Raw genomic sequence first — 23,321 nt, 5'->3', positions numbered from 1 at the left:
CTGGCAAACATATAAGATTTAGCAGAGATTGATAGCTAGGGCTAGAAATTTATGCAGACATTTATTATTTATTAAATATCATTTATTAAATATATTTTGTATCAGGAGCAAGTATAGCAATTTCAGTTTTTTTTTCTCTTTTTATTTTTTGCATACATTTATTTTTTCATGCAAAAGAGAAAAATAATTTAAATAAGATATGGAGGTTACAAGTATACAAAATGAGGCGCTTCAAAAATTTATTCAAAATCGTAGCTGAGCCAAGTTACAGAAATATTTCATTAGGAAAAATGAAATGCTTTACTGAAAAACCCATGTTTTTAACGAGTTTTATCTCACATGCCATAAATTTTTGAAAGAATCTCAAACATTTTGCAGCGTATCAACTTAAATTGAACTGGGAGTTAAAAAAATGACAAATCAACTGTAGCAACTGTAGCAAAAGTCAATTTGTCATATTTTGAAACAACTCTATACATACCCCTGATAATTTATCATATATTGATCCTATTTAACTGCAATCTTTTTATTAACATGAAGGTTTTACTTAGTGACTAAAACTCATCAAGCAAGAACCTGTAGCAAAAAAAAAGTATAGCAAATACAGAAATTTTGTTAAATATCTAGAGATGGTCGGACATGGGCCAAATTGTGTCCGATGTGCGACCTAGTCAAAAAAATTTTACAAGATGATTGATCGATTTGATTTGAAAAATTTTCAACGGTGTCCATGATCGAAATGTTCGGTTCTGATTGAAGAATGTTTTGTCCGATGTCCGCCATTGTCCGACTTTTTTATGGCCGCCATGTTCGGCGTCCGACCGGGCCGGCATTTCTGGGCCAAATCGATTAAAATTGATTGACTTTTCCAAAAGTGTTCGACTGTTCGGTTGTACGACTTGTTTAGCATTATTATCTCTCTTGAATTTATTCCATTTTAATCCACATTATTCACCACAGCTTTAAATTATTTCAAGACTTTTGCTATTGTTTCGCAGTGGAAGCTATTAAAGTTCCACCACTTATTTGGAACACATCAGGCCGTTGTAGTCCTGAGGGAAGAGAAGAGATATTTTACATAAGTGCTAGAGAGTGCAAGGTAAACTACCATATTCCGACAGGTGTCCAGTATTGAGAAGTGAATTTCAAAAGGGAATATGATTCAGTGTCCAGTTCTGTGTACAGTAAGTGTCCTTTAAGTGTTCTGTACGTTGTTTTGATTATTGTGTTTTGACGTTTCTGGGGTGATTATTTAGTTGACGTTTACCGGAAAATAAATGCGTTACAATTAATAGTTAATTGTTATAGTGGAAATATTCATTTTTTCTGGAGATTCTAAGTTATGGTTACTGTATATTTTAGTTTATAGTTTATAGTTGATATCGTTTAAACCTTTTTTTTATCCTAGTTTAAGCTTTTGTATTAAAAATCACAATGTATGCGAAACTATGCTACGGTTGTACTCTTGTTGTTTGTGAACAGATATCTAAAGAGCATGAATTGTGCGCACATATAAATGTTAAATATTTTGTTTATTTCGGTTCTATTGTTATCTTGTTGTAAACTTTTAATGGTCTATTGTTCTATATACGCATCATAGCTTTGTATGTGACCGCAGAAAAGTTGAGTAATTCTCCAGGTGTGTTTTTCATGCTTTTTTTCATGGGAATTATTTTTTGTTTGTGGTTTTATTTTTGATTATTCACCACAGCTTTAAATTATTTCAAGACTTTTAAAAGTTTCATTCTCCTTGGACTACAGGATATTGGTGAATATTAGTTACACATTTTCGAGAACTTATTACACAAAAATACAAAATGGCACATGTTATAAAATATATCTATGAGACTTCAGATGAAGTCATTGAACTTAATGCAATTTTAAATGAACAAATTTCCAGTGGTTCTGTTCTTTTGAAAGCGAAAACTACTGGTGTAGGCAAGTCAGAAGTTTGGATGAATTTTTTTTTTGCTCTTCAAATTACATGCCACCAAACCTGTCAAAAATGTTGCAGTTTGTAATATTTGTAAAAAAGCTGTTCACCAAAAGCTAAGTAGCACTACTACTTTGATCAGACATTTAAAACACATGCCCCAACAGCTCAAGATCCTTCACAGTCTATTTTGCCAGTAATAAAAAAGGAAAATTCTACCTTCAAAACATCTGTGAAAGTTCATAAAAACCACAAGAATGCAATGTTAAATAGTTGTCTTGCGTTATTTAGTACTGATCTTTGTCCATTTGTAACAATTTATGGGGAAGGATTTGAATCTGTCATAAACACTGTATTCATCTTGGTGCTACTTATCGGGGACATATTACTGCTAAAGACATTCTTCCTTCCAAACACAAATTTGCTGAAGCCATGAAAACTAGTTTTTCAAAGTCTAGAATCACAATCAGCCGAATACTCAAAGCGAAACTAGAAAGAAGTGGTGTAGGCATAACTACTGACATTTGGACTGATGATCTTCACAGAAACTCATATCTATCGATGATGCTGCATTGGATTGAAAATAATCAAGTACGGCAATGGCTTTTTCTGTGTTACCTCCTATTTCAAAAACTGCCACTGTCGTCTCTCGATATCTCATTGACAATTTTAAAAAGGTAGATGCCTATACTGCTGGCGGACTGAGACGAATAATTTTCACTACTGATCAAGGTTCTAATACTTTGAGTGCTTTCAAAGATAGTGGCTTTGTAGTAGCAATAGAAGATATAGACATTTGCCCAGAAATCTTGCAATCGACAAGAATTTCATGTAGCAGCCACATCTTGAACAATGTTTTGACAAAACTTTTTAAACTATCTGAACTGAAAATTCACTGCTTATCTTTAGATGATCTTCTTCACAATTGTTATCAAGTTGTTACATTCATGAAGAGTGGAAATGTGAATGCAAAATTAAGTTGGACTCTAAAAAAATATGTAGCTACACCTTGAAATTAACATCTGGCACTCTTTAAAGGAGTCCTTCTAATGTATGATGAATTGTTGATTCATTTACGAGGAACTAATAAAATGGTACAATTGAGGCAATCGACAAAAATCAGTTGGAGGTTTTGGTTAAATTTTTAAAAGTTTTCAAAGCTGCAAGTGATGATTTGGAAGGGTCAACCTATCCAACAATTTATATGCCAATTTTGTTAAATTTTAGTATGCAAGATTACTTCAAGTCTTTCTTCTCATCTTTTGCACAGATTCCTTTGAACATTACTCCTGAATCAGACAATCCTGAGTCTTATGTAGTTGATGATGACACTGACTTGGCAAACTCTCTTCCAGTTGAAAACTTCTTGCGTTGGGTTAATGATTCTGACTTTGAAACTCAATATGATTCTCAGGTCTTCACACAGGACTATGAAAACTAAAGAGATATTATTAGGTACTTGTCAAGTTTTGCAAATGACATTTTGTCTTATAAATTCAAAATAAATCATATTCATTGGATTGGTTTGTTTCTTATTCCTTTTTGCAAGTCTTTCAAAGTCTTCGGACAAAATGCTTCTGCCAAGCTTATAAAAACAAAGGAAAACCTGCGACGTTTTATTCAATATTATAATTTTGAAAAGACAAACTCATCACCGACCAATTCTCCACCTCAAAAAAAGCAGCACTCCTCTACCAAGCCTTTTTCTAACCACATTTTGCCTTCAATTTCTTCCTTTATTGACTTAACAGCCCCTGTTGAGAATAATCAAATTAAACAATATAGTAGAACTGAAGTTGTGGCACCAAATGTTCAAGATTTAAAAAATTTGGGGAATGAAGCACTAACTTGGTGGGGAAAAAATAAAGAGACATTTCCAGTATTGTTCATTGTATCTAGCTTTGTTCTTGCCATTCCTGCTACCTCAGCCCCAAGTGAACGAATGAATTCCATTGCAAAGCTGATTACTAATGACAGGAGAGCCAATCTTGCACCAGAAACAATTGAAGCCTTGATGCTACTTCGAATGGACAAGGAACTGCAAAATTCCCATTTCAATGCCAAGTACAAACACTAAGAAAACTTATTGAAAACTTACTCAACTTTTTTTTTTAATTTACTACCGGTATATACTTCACTTAAATCTGTACTAGAAATTACTCTGAACCTGTAAATATGAAATACCATTAAATATGAAGAATTACAACAACAACAAAAAATTGTCCAATTCTTATGTCATTTTTTATTTTTCATTTTTTTGCATGTTCGAGGTCTGACTGCGTTCGAGATTTTTAGTTCAATGACTGTTTGGTGATCGATCTGTGTTCGATTCGACATTAGTTTTTCTGTCCGGTGTTTGGGGTGTCCAAGTTGTCCGGATTGTTTGACAAAATTATTGTTGCTCGTGTTCGACCAGTTCGGTGGTTCGGACCGTACGAACACGGGCGAACAGAAAAACGTCAATCAGTCCGAACATCTCTATAAATATCGAATCTCGGTTTATAAAACTTTTTTATATGAAGTGGATAGCAATCATTAAATGAAAAAGTTTTTAGTCTATTATAAAAATGGTAAAATTTATTTATGTTTATGAAAAATGGTGAAATGTGTTTATTGCTGTTCTAAGAGTTATTAAACATTGAAGAAGCCAAACTTCCCAGAGACAAAGAGTAGAAAACACATTGGATAGAATGTTTAACTAATGCGAGTTTTAAGACAATTTATTATATGATCTGAAAAAATAGAATTTGTGTTGGGAAGATAGAAATTCTGTTAAATATCCACTCTCTGTTTATAAACCTTTTTTATTGAAGTGGATAGTAATCATTAAATGAAAAGGTTTTATAATTATAAAGAATAAATTAAATAGCACCATCTGTTGGCTTCTTTATTTAGTCTATTATGAAAATGGTGAAATTTATTTATGTTTATGAAAAATGATGAAATGTGTTTATTGCTGTTCTACGAGTTATTTATCATTGAAGTCAAACCTTTTAAAAAATTAATAGATTTCCCAGAGGCAAAGAGAAGAAAACATGTTGGATAGAAAGTTTACCTAATACAAGTAAAACGCCTAGTAACACTTTAGTATATGATTTGATTGGCATCAAAACTTCAAAAAGGTTAAACTAAAACAACATTTTGCACAATTTTCCACTCAGATAGATTTTTAGTTTATTCTAAAATTACAAGGTACTTTCTACTACTTTTTTTTTCTACTTTGAAAATTTCTACTAGAACCTATTATTCTCTGTGACAAGGTGTATGTCAGAAAAATATTATTGTATCAGAAAGTTGCTGTTTCTGGGAAACCAATGATATGAATTCTCTTTCGAAAAGTGTTTAAGATGTTACGATAACTTGTAATACAAGTTGTATGTTCGATAGTCCTAAATTTCTTTTGAAAATGTTGTGAAAACTTGTAAACAAATAAATTCCTAATTTTTATGTGATCAAATTTATTCACAACCTATCCACTATTGTTCACCATATTCTATAACCATGTAACTAGTAGTTGAACTGAAGTTGAGCTGGCTAACATTCTGTAACGTAATTTTTTCAATTCTAGACACAGAATTGGAACTATAATCTTGTACATGAAGTTCATTTGTGGATAATGGTTTAAAGCAATGAAGTTTTTGGGTACCAGGAATCATTTTAGCATTCGAAAATCTTTCCTTCAATATTGTGGATTCAATTTGCCAATAATTTGCAGTGAGGTATTCAAAGGATATTCCATGGATATTTTCTTTAGCAAACATATATAATTGATAAAAGGTCATTATTTGGTCATGGTATGGACAATGTAAGCTTACTTTTGCCGCTTTACGTTTAACAGTTCCTCCAACTCCATCACAAGGGCTCTTACCATGACTTGTGGCAAATAAATGCCATTTAGCTGAAATACCAAAGTCCTCTTTGTGATAGCACAGATTTATTAAACTCTTGCAGTTTTTGTATTGTGCTGCACAGCCATCACAAAAATATATTTTTTTTAATACTTCAAATTCCACTTTTAAAAAAATAATTAGCTTACGCTGAAAAAGATGAACTGCAATTGTGTCATGAGTATTACATTCCAAAAGCAGCACATAACTTTCATGACACAAATTTCCTTAATATTTATAAAAAAAAACAAAAGGATGTAAAGTTGCTTGACTATTTGTCCAGTAATATCCTTGTGCTGCATCTTGTATGATAAATGTATAATTTTCTGAAAAATCACCAATAACCAGAAATTCTTCATCGGATAAATTGTTGTTTTTCCAGTCTAAATATTTTGCTCTTGAGCAATAAAATCATGTATAGTAAGTGTTTTCAAGCTCCCTAAAAATCTTTCAATAAATTCATCAGTGAACTGTATGAAGGTTTGAAGCTGGGACCTATCTGCTGTAGTCCACTGTTTATACTCATTTTCTTCAACCCCTTTAATTTCAAAGCATTGCAACAGCCATTCCTTTAGCATAGCAACTCCAAGGCAATTTTTACACTCGTCTAGAGGACATGCTGGCAAGAAAGGATTGCATTGGATTTTAGCCAAAGCATGTTTGCAGTTCTTAATAGGGGTTTTTAGTTCATCTTCTAATGGTAAATTATCCATATGTGATCCGACTATCATGAGCTTAACATTTTGATGAATGGTACACACACACACATAGTGAGTACCACTTGCTCCTGCAAAGACACATTCTTTTGGACATAGCTCTGCAAACTTCGAAAACCCGATTTTGATATTGGGATACTTTTCTGAAAATAATTGATAAACTTCTTTCAAATTGCTTAAAACTAATCTTTTCTGAATATGTTTTCTTTCCCCATTTTCCATAACAGAGAGAAAAAAATTTTTTACAGACATTACTCGGCTAACAGTGTCAGAATAATAAAACTCTTTTACCATATCTTTCACATGTACAGGTATAGATTTCCCTTTTTTTGGGTTAGGGGTTGATAAAACACCTTTGGTTATTAAAACTTCTTTTGATTGAGATACAAGTTGATGCAAACAATTAAATTCTCTCATCACTTTTCAATTACTCCATTGAGCAACAAGTATTGTCAAAACCATGATCTTTTCACTCTTACTCTGTATTGATTTATATTTATCCTGGAGCACTTTAACAATGTTATCAGCACATTCCTTGAAAATTTTTTTTTAGTTGCTTCGTATTCATCATCCTCTGAAGTATCAAAAGAAGGTCTAACTTTCTTTTTACAAGTTTTTGAAGCTTTTTCTTTTTCTCGGGAATATAACTTTTAAGAGTTTGTAACTTGCATTTATCCAAGGGTGACTCACCCAATAACAACAAGGATTTATTTAAAATTGAAATTTCTTCTTCCTGGTACTGATAATTTTCATCTTTCTTGTCACTACAAATATCTTGCGATCTGAAACTGCCTTGAGAATCTGATTCTGTAGGCAGTTTGCAGAATTTTCATCATCACATAATCCTATTTTGGAAGGTAAGCCAGTGATCCTCTTTTGGCAATTACCACATAATCTTGCTCCAGCCATAAGTTTTGAGGGGTACACTGTTGTAAAAAATGACCAAAAACTACTTTGAGCTGACCCAAGAAAACCGCTTTGACAGGGTGAAACTAAAATGTTTCCTGACTTCAAAAATGTAAAATTTGAAATCTAACTATTTCGTCCAAGAAAATAATTTTGATTTTTAGTTTTTAGTACTTTGCACAATAGGGCAAAATGACAGCTTTTCAAATTTTGCATTTTTACAGCATTCAAAAACTCTCCAAAATTAGCATTTATTACTCTAAAACATAACAGTCTATATAGCAAGTATAATTTGTATTTATTTTCTGAGTTGTATTTAACTCAGAAGATAAAACTTTACCTATAATTTCATGGTTGAACTATATTATAAACATTTTGTTGCATCAAAATTGTAAATAAGCTAAAAATTCCGGGAATAGGCAGTGAACATGTTTATTTTAAGTTTTGCATCAAAATTGTAAACAAGCTAAAAATTCCGGGAATTGGCAGTGAACATGTTTATTTAAAGTGTTTCACTTATCAGTTGTGTGAGAAAAATTTCAAAATGCCAAATTTTTCAAAAAATCATGAAGATTGTCGGAAATCTGTCTGTGTCTTGTGTCTGAAGAAGTGCTCTCGAGAGTTGACACAGTTCCTTGTTGAAAAGATCCTCAACCATTACCATACAAGTCTTGATTTGACTGATACCAGAGTGCCAAGAGGTATTTGTGACTCATGTCGAACAATTCTTCGGAGAAAAGATGAAGGAAAAGATGTTAACCTGCCACCTTTGTTTCCTTTCTCATCTATAAAAGTTAGACCACCAACAAGAGATCAAGGTTGCAACTGTCTTATTTGTCAAGTTGGACATTTGAAGTTGAATGAGAAGAGCCCAGTGGACTATTCTAAACCTGTGGAAGATTGTACCCCTCAAAGATGTGGTGATTGTTTGAGTCTAGTTGGAAGAGGTCTGCCACATCAGTGCACTCCGTTCACTTTTAGAGAGAATCTCAAGCAGCTAGCTACAGCTGATCCACTCGCTGCAGAGCAAATAGCTACTCAAGTCATCTCTACTAAACCTTCCACACCTGGTGGTACTGTCAAAATATCGCATCCTAAAGGCGGCCCACCACTTAGAGTTAAAACAGGTGATACTTTTATATATACATATAAAGATGGCAGGTTCAGAGGGAATACCTTTAATTTTAAAACTTAAAATTACAAAAAGTGTTAATATAATTTCATTTTTAGGAAGCTCAAGTGCAAGAGCTCTTTTTCCTGAACCCAGCATCAAAACTGAAGATCTTGTACAAGTTCAGCTAAACACAGGACTGTCCAACCTTGGCATGAAGAAATTGGCATCAACCATCAACAGAGTCAGTGACACCAAGATTGTGGAGACTAGTTTTCTTGCTAAGTTTGAAGCCATTGGCAAACAGTTGTCTGAGTTTTTTACTCAAACTAGCATCCAAGTTTTATCAGAGAGTAACTCCACTGACTTTGTGGTTGTGCATTGCAAGGATCTTGCCGAGCTTTTGAATGAAGTCCTGCTTTCTCGAAGAGTTTTCCAGAATCATATTGTCAAGTTGGGAATTGATGGAGGTGGAGGATTTCTGAAAGTTTCTCTTGGCATCATGGAGTTGGATTCTCACTGTGATTCAAGGTCACCACCACGGAAAAAACTTTTAACTCAGAGGACTGCCAAAGACAGTAGTGTAAAGCGTCAAATGCTTGTGGCTTTATCAGAAGGACTACCAGAAAACTTTGAAAATGTGAGGCAGATCTTGTCTTTGTTCAAGTTAGACAAAGTCAACTTTGTTGTCTCATGCGACATGAAACTTGCCAACATCCTTTGTGGCCTTCAGAGCCATGCAAGTACTCACCCTTGCTCTTGGTGCAACACAGAATCAAAGCATCTTTCTCAATCAGGATCTTTGAGGACACTAGGCTCATTTGTTGCCTGTTATCAAGAGTTTGCTAAGTCTGGTGGTGATATCAAAAAGGCAAGATCTTTTGGCAATGTAGTGCATGAGCCTTTGCTATCTGGTTCTGAAAACAAACTCATCTTGGAGCTAATACCACCAATGGAACTCCATCTTCTCCTTGGTGTGGTCAATCACATGTACAAAGCCATGACAGAAGTTTGGCCCAATGTTGTCAAGTGGCCCTCAGCTCTCCACACTCAACAAGAACCATACCATGGTGGGCAGTTTGCAGGGAATGCCTGTCACAAGCTTCTCAGCAATCTTGACCTCCTTCAAAGAATTGCAGAGACTGAGTCTGCTTTTCAAGTCTTTGGAATCATTGATGCCCTTCGAAAGTTTAAGTCTGTGGTGACAGCATGTTTTGGTATGGTTCTGGAGGATGACTTTTCTGAAAAAATTGATCGCTTCAGAGACTCATATTTGGAATCATGAACATCAGTGTGACTCTAAAAGTTCATGCTGTTTTCTTCCATGTGAAGCAATTCATTGAGATTAAAAGGGCTCCCTTGGGGATCTTTAGTGAGCAGGCAACAGAATCAATGCATCATAATTTCAGCTCACATTGGCAGAGATACAAAAGAGACCGCAATCATCCTGAGTATGCAAAGAGGCTTCTTTCAAGTGTTGTGGACTACAACAGCAAGCATTTGTGAAGAATCAAATATTGAGAAGAATTTATTTTATGTACCATTTGCTCTTTATGTGTTTAGAATCAAGAGGTTGTTTTTGTGTTTTGGCTTAGAATAACTAAAAGAATTATTTAAGAAAGTGTTTATTATTTCCATCTTGTTAATGAAAAACTATATCAGTTGTGTCAGAATAAACTATTATTCAAGTGAATTTTAGACAGTTATGTTTTGGAGTAATAAATGTTTATTTTGAAGAGTTTTTGAATGCTGTAAAAATGCAAAATTTGAAAAGCTGTCATTTCGCCCTATTGTGCAAAGTACTAAAAACTAAAAATCAAAATTATTTTCTCGGATGAAATAGTTAGATTTCAAATTTTACATTTTTGGAGTCAGGAAACATTGTAGTTTCACCCTGTCAAAGCGGTTTTCTCGGGTCAGCTCAAAGTAGTTTTTGGTCATTTTTTACAACAGTGGGTACATAACTACTTGCCGACTAGTAACTCCCCTTAAGGTTTTATATTGTTTTTTCTTATGGCATTGGAAAGAATCATAACAATAGTGTTGTCTCTTCTTTAACTCTTTTACTTGCGCTTGAAATGCCATTTTTAATCTAAATTTAATTTGAAAGTTAGTAAAATCTTCTTTTTAAGTTGTTTTTGACGACTAATTCAATGGAAATGAATTAATTATTTTAATATAAATATATATAGTTTTAAGCCTCATATAATTTAATATTGACTTGGTATGTATATATAGTACTAGTATTTAAATTACAACCTAGAAAATAAAAGAAAAAAAGTAAATAATTAGTAATATATATTACAATAGGCTATTTACAGAAAATGAGCTTCTGTTTGCCACTAAAATCAACTTCCAAAGTATAATAGCAAAAAATTAATGATTTTAAAAAAATCAAGGTCAAGTGAAAAAGTCAAAACTTTGAAAGGTCATATCTCAGGAAATAACTGATCTAAGTCAAAAAATTTATGTGTTTCTTCTGTCCATATGCCCACTATGTAAGCCAATTTTCATCAAAATCAGTGATGTCGGATGGGTGGTTCCACTTGACGTGGAATGCCCCATAGAAAAAATTTGCTACTAAAAATATTCATACTCTTTAGTATCTAATCAAAATAATTATCATCTGATGTAACTTATATATCTATAATTTTATGTTATTAGAAAACTTTAGGAGTTAATACAAAATGAATGGTTAATGTTTAATAAATTTTTAGAGTGTTTTTAACTAATAAAAACTAATAATGAATAGAAAATAAAAAATAAAAACAAAAACTAACAAACTAATAAATAAAGAATACCTTTTGGAAATTGAAACAACACTTCCGCCTATGGTAACATTACAACACCAACATATTGGGAACAGTATTACATTAAAAAATGCAATATATGTTTTATTCATAATTTTCTGGAGAGTGTGTTGAATTTAAGTCAGAATTTTAAAATTAAATAAAACAGAATATACTAGAACTGTGCCAACTTAATACATAGTAGTAGACAAAAAAATAAAAACTTTTATATTCGAAATACAGATATAGACATATATCATACTTAAATAATTACTTCCCCAATAAAAACTGTCTGTCGATCTATGGATTCCTATTGTCAGTATTCATAACAATGGTTGTTTAAAATAGCGGGAAAAATTATTTTAAGGGTGCTTAACTGCAAACCAGGATGAGAATCAAGTTTCAACATATTATGCTGTAAAGTTTATAGCATAATATGTTGACATTTAATTATCATCCTGGTAAATCCGCATTTAAGCACCCTAAAGAAATAAAACCTTTAAAACGAAACTAAAATTAAGTTAACTCCAGACATTTATCAAAAAGAATGGCTATTTAAACTGAAAAAAAAGTGTTTACAATAAACAGTTTTTTAACTGTTTATAATAAAAAATTAAAATGATTTGCATGGTCATTCTTTTTGATGAATGCCTGGAATTAACTTAATTTTAATTTTATTTTTAACAATATGAATATCTAGAGAGAAAAAAAACTCCAACACACACAAAAAAAAATTCCTTAATTTTACACAAAAAACTATATATATACTTTTATTTGCAAGTAAACTTGCATTTAAATGTTTTTGGTTATTTGTTCAAATAATAAATGAACAAAAAGCAAAAACTTATATCAAATTATTGCAAAAAGTACTTATTAAGTTAGTGTAAGACCTTGAATTTGTACTAGAAAAGCTTGAGATAATTTTCAAATAATTAATACATTTTTTTTTTCCTTTTCATTATGACATATTTATTAGATGTTAAAAATAACAAAGATACCAGGTGTTTTGATTTGTCGTATTAAAACGTCGATATGTGAGAGAGCGTTGCGGACGGGAACGAGACACTAACTCTTGCGCCAACGATGATTTGAAGTTAAGCAATTTGATGCTTACAGTTCCCTTTTTTGCCTTGAAGTTAAAAATTTCCTTCAAATTTGATTTTAAGTAAAAAATAGTTCCAACAGTTGCCACAACCAGTGATGGATCCAGTAATTTTTGGTGAAGGATGGGGGGGGGGGGGAGATGGGAGGTTGAAATGTTTTTGTATTTTTGCAACATTTGCGTCTTGCGAAAAAAAAGAAAGGTCCTCAATTTCTAAGATAATGATGGACTTTCAGATTCTGGTGGGGGGGGGGGAATGCATACCCCCATTCTCCCTCTGAATCCGTCACTGGCCACAACGTGAAATCACTGGTTACAATCGTGAACTAAAGTATTTTTTTAAGTAGGAAATTGGCTAACGACTAACTAGCAACTTTTGTAACAATGAAGACAGCGATTTGGTCTCAAAGGTTGTTAACTACATAAGCTGGCAATCAGTTAACAACAATTCTTCACTAAAAAAAACGGGGGCATGACAATGAAGATTGATAGTACATTTTGCTATTAGTTAGCTGTAGGTTTTTTTAAATAAGTTGACATATTTAAGTAATATAAATTTAGATAAATTGACATATTTAAATAAATTGTAATATTTAAGTAACATAAGTTTAGATAAACTAACATTTTTAAACATCGTATAAAGATAATGATGTTAAACATTAAAAACCATAATCTACTGTAGTTTTATCAAGTAATGCCAATCCAAGGTTTACTTCTTATTTGTTGTTTTCAGGATGAATAAACTGATCATTCTTTTTTTTTCAGGCTTTCTCAAGTTCCCATTTTAGGTCAACATTCTTAAGGATGATCCAAGACTTTGACTTTTTAATAAAAGCAGATTTAATTAAGGGGTCGTTCACAAATTACGTCACGCAATTTTTGACCGTTTTTGACCCCCTCCTCCTTCCTCGTCACAACATCGTAACTTTTTAGTAACAAGTTTCGTATACGAAACTTGTTACTAAAAAGTACAAACTCATATATGAGTTTGTTACAAAAACATTATCACTCCCCCCCCCTCCCCCAAGAGTGACGTATTTACGGATGACCCCTAAGAATTCATTATCTTTTAGTTATTAAGTTTTGAAGCGAAAGAAGGTTAAAGCGAAAACGGGGAAATCGAGTATTGTGATAATTCAGCAACAACAACAATGTAATTATTGAGATAATTTTTTGTGATTTTGTTATTATTTCGAAATTGTGCGGCCGTGGCGCAGTGGTTAGAGCGCTTGCTTTATAAGCAGGAGATCCAGGTTCGATACGAGCTCTGGACAAATTTTCGCGTCACGGTAAGGAAGGAGGCGTGAACTTCCTGGTTAATGCACTTCCGCGGTGCTCTGTGACAAGACCGTTAGGACTTCTTGGGGCACCTAAAAATAAAAATTGAAAAATGTTATATTATAGATTATTTGGCATTTAAATTTTTTTTTTTTTTAATAGTTTATACTTTTTATTATAGTTAGTTTAGAATTATTTATATATTTGATATTCTAGCTGAGTTACAGTTAGAGTTAAATAGATTAAATAAATAAAAAAATTTATTGTATATAGTTTACAATTATTTATTTATTTGGTATTCTAGCTGAGCGTAATTGTTACAGTGCGACAAAAAGGTATAAAATCTTCCATAAAAATTATTTTTCCACTACAAGTTATCTGTTAAAAAATAGACTTGTATAGTTTTTTATTGATATTATTTCATTTTAATTTCTTTTTTGATATTTATACATTACATTTGAAGCAAAAAATTGTTTTAGTCTGGTCGCTACATGTAAAAAAAAAAGGAAAACTAAATATTTTGAATGAACATTCTAATTTTTGTATAGACTTGTTCCATATAATTTAAGAAGTTTAAAAATTTTTACGTGCCACTAGGAAACTGCTTATAACTTTAGTTAGAGACAAAAATAGATGCAACCTTTTTGAAAAGATTTCAATTATAAAATATCCGCCATGTTTATATAAATCGAATACCGAAAAGCATTTATTTATTTTTTACAAATTATTAACAGGGGTTTATAATTTGTAAAATTAGATGTTTTAAATATAATTACTAAAATTTATGTAATTAAAATTTCATAAACATTATTTAAAAACAATTTGTTTATAATTGCTACTTAATGCTGTATTAAAATTATTAAATAGTTTTAACTTAATAAATCTAAAAAATAAAATTTGTCCCCGTTCTTTGTTTACGCTAAAAAATGCTTACTTTTCAAAAACTGTAAACTAAAAAAATGTGTTTTATTTTATTTATAATTATTAAAGTAAATAATAACAAGTAGCAAAAAAACGCAGCATCTTAATCTAGTTCCTAAATAAGAAATTAAAAATTCTTGCATACTTCATCAAGGAGAAGTTGGTCATAATAATAACAAACTGCGTGGTTTTACTGAAAATGCGCTTGCGAAAGTGAAGAATGCTTGGTAAGTCACAACCTTAATGTCCAATTCAATTTATTTCTATATATATGCCTAAAACAATGGTACAGAAAAAACAATAAATAGCATGGGTTTGATAATAATATTTTTTTTACTTTAGTCAAATTCGAAATGACTTTAAAATCATAAACATTTTACCTGATACGTGCCCAACAGATTTCTTATTTAATTAAAGATGTTACGATATGTATTTGAATATAAAAATATTAAACATTCTACAATATCGGAAAAATAGATTAGAAAAAGAGAGTGTAGGCGTGGATGATGCATCCTCATCTGAGCGCAGAATCTGAGATAGATCAGGTAAATTAAAAAACCCTTGGGTGGGAAATGCAAATCAAAGAAAATTACCCTCAGTTTTCACGTTTTTTAAATTGGTTTTCACGTTTTTTATTGTTTTATGAACTACTTCAAACTTAAAATAATTCCCTGTTTCAGGAAAAACTAATGCGGATAAAAAATGTTGCATATGCTATCGCAAAAAGACTAATAAAGATAGGAACGGATGTGAAACGCTTACAAAATGCGCAACGGAAAGTGCAGCAAACATGTTGTAAGAAAACACTGTAAGTAAAGCTGACATCCCTTGACTCATGGCTAGTATATCGGGCACAGAATGGCAAACCATAATTTCCTTAAAAATATATTATCATTGGTTTTGTTATGTACAACTATACAAGACCTCTGTTTAACTACCTAATCACACCTAAAAGGATACCAGAAGATATCCGCACTATTAGCTATCTTCCTGCTATTGACTCATCGCCTACAAACTTGAGCACAATGCTTGAAGTTCTGCTCCAGTCAAAAGCTAAAGCCGAGAATCTTGGTCTCTCAGAAACTGATGTTGCAATGGATCAAGCTGATATAGCCGGTGGGTGGTTTCTTTGCCGTTTGAACACATCTCCTCCTCACCTGAGTTTGTTAACTGTTTAAAGGAGGTAAATAAGTTTGCCTTAATATGCTTCATGTATGTAAATTTTTTTTTTTTTTTTATTCACCTCCTAAAGGCCGAGATGATCACTACGGTTGGGGAGGCTGCTTTTTGTAGTTATAACCCTCTCAACTCTATAACTCCGAAACACGAACCTTGACGAACAAGGCCGCTGCGCGGAGAAACAAGTTGAGCGCGGTACTACCAGAGACGTGGTGGGGATCGAACTCGGAACTTCTCGCTTATGAGGCGAGTACTCTACCACTACACCACTACCGCTTTCAGTTTATATAGTTCATTCAATTTAATGATGATATTAAAATTACACTTTGATTATTTCTTGACGAATTATGACAATTTGAAATCCTTGTTTGATGATGATTTCTTCAAAACTTTAGATGGTTACTCAAATATGTTAAATGATATTGATATTACAGGACGAACTTCCGCTATTTGGTTTTCCTTTATTGAAATATTAAATATTTTTTTTGCTTTGCTCCATTAAACGAAGGTTAGTAACTGGACTCTTCATTTGGAGGCAACACACCAAATGCTACATAGTTTTTTCGATATGGTCGTCCGAATTACTCTCGCTTTTTAACTTTCTATTGGACCGAAATGATGTAAACTCCTAAAACTCATTCAAGTATTTATCAATAGTTTATGTAAGCTTGTACTCCATAATATTTTATTTGGATTTCAACAAGTTTTAGTTTAATAATACCTTCAAATTAAATCTTTATAATTTATTGTCTTTTTGACAGGGATGGAAACTTCTCCGTAAGAAGAACGGGCGGTGCGTTAAACAAAGTTCCATATCACCAATGCATTGAACAAACTATAAATCGTGATCAGAAATGCCAAGAAGGAATAAAAGGTTATAGTACATCTGAAGAAGCTGATCAACTTGAGGTTGAATGGATGGTCACTCCACCTGCTCCAGAATATATTTTACAGTTAATTTCCTGTGCATGTAAAAAGTCAAAGTGTGAAACATGGGTTTGTCTTTGTCGATCGCACTGATTGAATTGTACGGATTTGTGCAACTGTTGGTCTTGTGAAAACACAAATATTTATGATATATATATATATATATATATATATATATATATATAATATATATATATATATATATATATATATATATATATATATATATATATATATATATATATATATATATATATGTACAGGGGCTCATAAAGACTTCATTATGCCCGGGGTAGATCATTAAAGATTTACTGAATGGGTCTACCTTAGCATCACTAAAATAAAAATAATAAAAATAATAAAACACTTCTAGCATTTTTAGTCCACTAATGATGACCCATAAACGTGCTGCCTGGGGAAAACTGACCCGGATCCCCCATGACATCATCAGTACCAAGTAAGGGCCCAAATTTGACCCTTTAACCATTTTTAGAATTACTCATAAGTTTTTCTCAAGATGTTGTTATTTATTGTAAGCTTTTCTCAAGAGGTTATCTAACATTTGACTATTTTTTAGCTTAATAAAAAAAATTCAACAGCGTGACATCACCAGTACTACATAAGGGCCCAAACTTGACCCTGCAAGCACTTTTAGAATTGCTTGTAAGTTTTTCTCAAGATGTTGTTATTTATTATAAGGTTTTCTTAAATAAAAATAAAAATACAAATCTACAAATATTCCTATTTATGTAAATTAAGGCAAACTTTTATTATTTTATGTTTATCAAGTTGTTATGCTTATGCTTATGATCTGTTCACTGCTTGATTCTAGGGGTTTTAGGTTGAATTTCAAAAGACATGAGGTTTTTCTTCAGATTCTATTAATATGTATATGTATGAGCTGGAATGTGTTGAGAATAAAATCGAAAGCATTCCTTCCTAGCCCAAAGTTGATATTTTCTGAAATCCAGAAATTTGCATTTAAAAAACAATATTAATTTTATTATTTAAGCTTACTTTTATTACAAATATCATAGAAAGCCACGTGACATTTCATTTTTTTGTCTTCAAAATGTGGTTAACTTAATATATGATAATACCTTGAATAGTTTCACTAATAAAGCTCTTGATGACTTTTTTAGAAATATTGCAAAAAAAATTTAAAATTTTTTTTATTTTATTTTGTAAAAGTTATAACTACTTTTATTAACATTTTTAATTAATAAACATTTATTTTAAATAACAATAAAAGAAGATAAATATCATATATTAAATGGCTCGTCTTTTAAGGAAAAAAAATCATAATGAGTCCAGAGATTCAGTTTGTTTTTGTTGCTGTAAAAAAACAGACAACTACTCTCTTCGCAGTATGCCATCATTGGTGACACTAGTTCAAGACTATGTAGACAATGGATTCAGTTTCGATATAAATGTGTTTTCCATTAGACTTTGTTGCTGTTGCAAAAATGCTCCCTTATGCCAAAAAGGTTATTTTATTATATAAATATTTTATTATATTTATTAAATTTTTTCTAAAATGTTTCACTAAAAATACAAACAATATTATGTTCACAGCAAGGAAAGCCTGTAAAAATGAAAAAAGAGGTTTTGAAAAGTGGAAGAAAGTTACTTATAAAGGTAGGAAGGATTGCTCTAACTGAGGATCAATGCTTATGTCCAATTTGTTGAATGGTATCAGACAAGCGCAGCCACAAGATTTTTAAATTAAGAGATTATATCATTGAGTCAAATGAAAATATCTGCAATGAAAGATTAAACTCATCCCCATTTGGAAACCATTCTTGGAGCTGCAGAATCACCCGATTTTGCAGGACATTTTTGTACTGGTCTTGCTTCATCATACCATTTACCACGTACAGACATCCAGTGCCTTTGCTATTGATGACTGACCAAATCATCACTTTTGTTGGGTGCAGTCTGAACAGCACAGTCAGGATGAAATTTTTCTCCGTGACGGCGACGCACAAACTGAGCTTTGTTCTGCAAAATTTCAAATGTATTTTCATCACTGAAGCAGATCTGTCAAAAATAGCAACAAAAAACACTAAACATTTGTGCTGGTCTTCTGTCATCATAGAAAAAGGTTAAATGCATTATTTGTGAAGAAATTTTAAAGAAATTGTAACAACTTACCGATCTCCAGAAGTCCAGATCTTTATCACGGAACTGTTTGGCCCACTGTTTACGGGTCTGTATATATATATATATATATATATATATATATATATATATATATATATATATATATATATATATATATATATATATATATATATATATATATATATATATATATATATACATATATATATATATATATATATATATATATATATACATACACATATATATATATATATATATATATATATATATATATATATATATATATATATACAGACCCGTAACGTGAAAATTTTTAGAAAAGAGGCAGATCATAATAGTAAATATAAATTTTTCTTAATTTTACATATAAAAGTTGTTTGAAATAAAGAGAATTTGCAAATAAAGGGGGGTCGATTGTACCTGATGACCCTCCTCCCTCCTTCTCATACATATTTCAAATTTCATATAAAATTTATTGACGACGTTCAGAAAAAAGCATTAATTCAGAAGTTTATTATAAAAAATTAATAATATAGTAATAATATAATCTGTGTACATTTTGCCTCTAATTACCTTCTTTGGTAAACGAAATATCATCGTTGCAAAAAGCGTTATTGTCAGAATTATCATTGCCAATAGATTCAGATCAATGCGTACTTTATAACAGGCCTATTCACCGTGCGGATGACGTCTAAACTGGAGGCGAACATTTTGTATTTCCTATATTCATTCTGTAACATAAAGTCGAAGTGCTTGCTAAATTATTTAGTCAATTTTAAAGTTTTTAGTTTACTTTGTTATAAACATTGGTCGTAAATGCTGTGTCACGAATTGCAACGGCAATTATGATAAAAGTTCCAAAGAAAAAACTTTTCGTCTTCCTCGAACACCAGAAGAAAGAAAAAAGTGGTTGGCTGTTATACCAAGAAGCAACATACCAGATAAGAAAGACACCGTTGTTTGTGAATGGCACTGGCCTGTTGGATACATTTCGACAAAAAATTATGGCAAAGAAAGACCATGTGATCCTCCATCTGTGTTCAAGTGTGTTAAACCAAGTTTAATGTCTAAACCATCTGGTTGTGCCAGAAAAACTTCAAGATCGCATGCAGAAACTAGAAATGTTCAGCCTGACGAGTTGTCTGCTTTTGATTTACAAGATGTTATAAAATTTTTTAATGATCTGAAAACAAACATAGAAAACTATAAATTTAATGGAAATGATATATTTAATACTAAAACAGAAAATCAAGTTTTGATTCAATAATTAGAGCATGTTCATGACACAGGTGTTCCATTGTTTCCTCGTAAAAATAAATAATAATTTTCAGTATGAATCTTTTCACTTTGGAGTCAAATGCTTAATAAAAACACTCTCATAGAACAGAATTACCATATTGAATAGATGGTCGAATATTAAAGAAGCAGTTCAATTTTTAAATTCATAATTATTCAACAGCAACTTTTTTCAATGAACGATAAACCTGTTACAGATAAAGAGTATTCTGTTGAAACAATGATTAGAGCTTTTGAGTACTTTGCAATATCACGTGCTACATATAATCGTCTTCGAGAAGACTTTGAACTACCTAGCATTACAACATTAACAAGACTAACATCAAAAGTAAAATCTATTCATGAGGATATTTATCTACAAAAGATTTTTTCAAACTTAACAGACATTAGACATAAAAACTGCATTCTTTTATTAGATGAAGTTTATGTAAAGACTATGTTGCAGTACCATGGGGAAACAGTTTTTGGAAAAGCAGTTAATAATTCAAATGTTCTTGCAAATACTGTTTTAAGTTTTATGGTTAGTACTTTGTTTGGTGGACCTAAATTTTTATGTAAAATGCTTCCTGTGTGTGACATCGATTCAAATTTTCTTTTTGAACAAACTACTTTTCTTTTATCTGCGATAAAAGCAGCTGGTGTTTATGTTATTTCTATAGTTTGTGATGGTAACAGGGTAAATCAAGCCTTTTTCAAGAAATTTGAGACAGATGGCGTACCTTGGCGAACAAAAGATAATATATATCTTCTGTATGATTTTGTGCACTTTTTAAAAAACATTCACAATAATTGGATCACTGAAAAGTCACAGAACTTGAATTTTTTGTTAAAAAAAAAAAAGTTGCCAAATGGTTTCATATTGTAGCATTGCATAAATTAGAATCAAATCAAATGATTAAAATGTCTAAACTTACAGATGTTGCTGTGTTCCCAAAACCAATTGAAATGCAAAAAGTTTTAACTCGCCTGAAAGTATTTTGCGAAGAAACAGTTTGTGCTTTAAAATGTCACCCAGAGTTAAAAGATGTTGATGATACTATTTCTTTTCCTTCAATAATAACTGAATTTTGGAGAATTGTTAATGTTCATAGCCTTTATGCAGATGTACATATGCGTGATCAGAATCGGTCTGCTATTTTCTTTTCTGATGATTTTAACCTTCAAAAGCTGTTAGAATTTGGAAACATAGCTAAGCAAATGTGCTCTTCTCAAATAGTTCGTTTTAAAAGCTTCACTAAAGAGACTTCTAAAAGTATCTATCATACTTGTAATGGTCTTGTGGAGTTATCAAAGTTTCTCTTGTCTACAAGTCATAAGTATGTTTTGCTTGGAATCATAAAAACAAAACTACTTTTGCAATTAGACAAATATGATGTTGATCTTGATTTTACTACATCAGGTCATTCTTGTGAAAAATGTGGTTTTTACTTAAATGAAGAAAAATGTTTGATATTTGATAATTTGCTAGAATTAGAAAATATACTACTGTGATCAAAAAGTAAGGTGAATTTTTAATTTAAACTTCCGCCCTTATTCGAATCGTCCAATCTTTTTTATTTTTAAGTTGGTAGGAATGTCATTAACATTTGCGCCAAATTACATGTCAAACTCATAATTATTTTTTTTTGTTTACGCTTGTTTCTGAAGTACCAAAAGTGCATTCGGCGATTTTCACGATGTCTAATTTTGTTGAGCAAAGAAGTGCTATTAAATTTTGTTTGCAGAATGATATTTCTGCTGCTGAAACGTATCGAATTTTGCAAAAGGCCTTCGGTGAAGAGACTATGTCTCAAAAAAATGTTTACAAGTGGTACAAAGACTTCAAAGAAGGCCGAGAACGTGTTGATGACTTGGAACGCTCCGGACAACCATCGACTTCGATTGATGATCGCCACATCAACAAAATCAAAGAATTGGTGCTTGCAAATTGTCGGTTAACCATTCGAGACCTTGTTGACATGGTTGGAATATCATTTGGGTCGGTGCAAGCGATTTTGAAGGATCATTTGGGCCTCAGAAGACTCAAATCACGTTTGGTGCCAAAATTTCTCAATTTCTTTGAAAAAGAGCGTCGCGTTAAAACGTGTGAAGCAATGCTTTCTGACTATCAAGACGTCTACAAACAAATTATTACTGGCGATGAGACTTGGGTCTACGCATACGACCCTAAAACAACCGACCAATCGAGTGAATACCGTGAAAAAGGCGAGCCGAGACCGAAGCAACCACGTCAAAGTCGCTCAAAAATCAAGGTCATGTTGACTGTTTTCTTTGATTATTGTGGTGTCGTGCATTACGAATTCCTTTCAACTGGCCAAACTGTCAACAAGAAATATTATTTAAGCGTTATGCGACGTTTGCGTGAAGCTATTCGCAAAAAGAGACCGGAATTATGGGCCAATAACTCTTGGATTTTGCACCACGATAATGCGCCTTCGCACACAGCACTGGTTCTTCGTGAGTTTTTCGCCAAAAACTCTACCCATGTTGCTCCACAACCACCGTATTCGCCCGACTTAGCACCGTGTGACTTCTGGCTGTTCCCAAAGCTCAAGAGACCACTCCGGGGAAATCGTTTTGAGTCCATTGAAGAGATCCAACGTGAATCGGCACGCGCATTGAAGGCTATCCCTACCGAGGACTTTTTGGCATGCTTCGAAGACTGGAAAAAACTTTGGCAAAAGTGCTTTGGGGCCGGGGGGGGGATTATTTTGAGGGGGACAATACAGATTTGGAAGAATAAATAAAGATTTTTCATTTTATAAAAAAATTCATCTTACTTTTTGATCACAGTAGTATTATCTATAGATGTCAAAATGACTCTAATTTACATAGGTGGTTATATTGTTCGAAATGACAAAGATTCAGGTGATTCATATTTTTATTATAAGAAATTTAGAGATTTTACTGAAGAAATTAATCTTAGAGAACTATACCTGGTGATTTAGTTTGTCAATGGGTAATATATTGCTATATTATGTTTCGTGAAGTAGCTGATAATACATGCATAACTTTTTTGTGCAATCTAATGATGCTTGTATCAGAATCCTTTAAATTAAATATGAACAGAAACTATGGTGTTACACTTTTAAATGTTTTCTTTAAGAACTATTGTAATTTATATTCTCTAATCTCTAAAAAAGAACCGA

At 32.0% G+C, this 23,321-nt stretch overlaps 1 protein-coding gene across 2 annotated transcripts in view; it reads right to left on the bottom strand.

The window, feature by feature from the left end:
* The window catches only part of LOC101241409 (cation-independent mannose-6-phosphate receptor), a 59,994-nt gene extending 48,490 nt beyond the window's left edge, over positions 1 to 11,504 (bottom strand). Inside the window, exon 1 of one of the 2 annotated variants that reach the window (XM_065815455.1) lies at positions 11,355 to 11,504. In XM_065815455.1, coding sequence (XP_065671527.1) covers positions 11,355 to 11,455 — 101 coding nt within the window. In that variant the 5' untranslated portion in view covers positions 11,456 to 11,504. The remainder of the gene's footprint in view (positions 1 to 11,354) is intronic. The other variant, XM_065815456.1, reaches the window with a different exon arrangement.
* Between the last annotated feature and the right edge of the window lie 11,817 nt (positions 11,505 to 23,321).

This window comes from Hydra vulgaris, chromosome 13 (genome assembly GCF_038396675.1).
Source record: "Hydra vulgaris chromosome 13, alternate assembly HydraT2T_AEP".
Taxonomy (NCBI): Eukaryota; Metazoa; Cnidaria; class Hydrozoa; order Anthoathecata; family Hydridae; genus Hydra; species Hydra vulgaris.
This window is presented reverse-complemented; position numbering and strand designations above follow the sequence as displayed.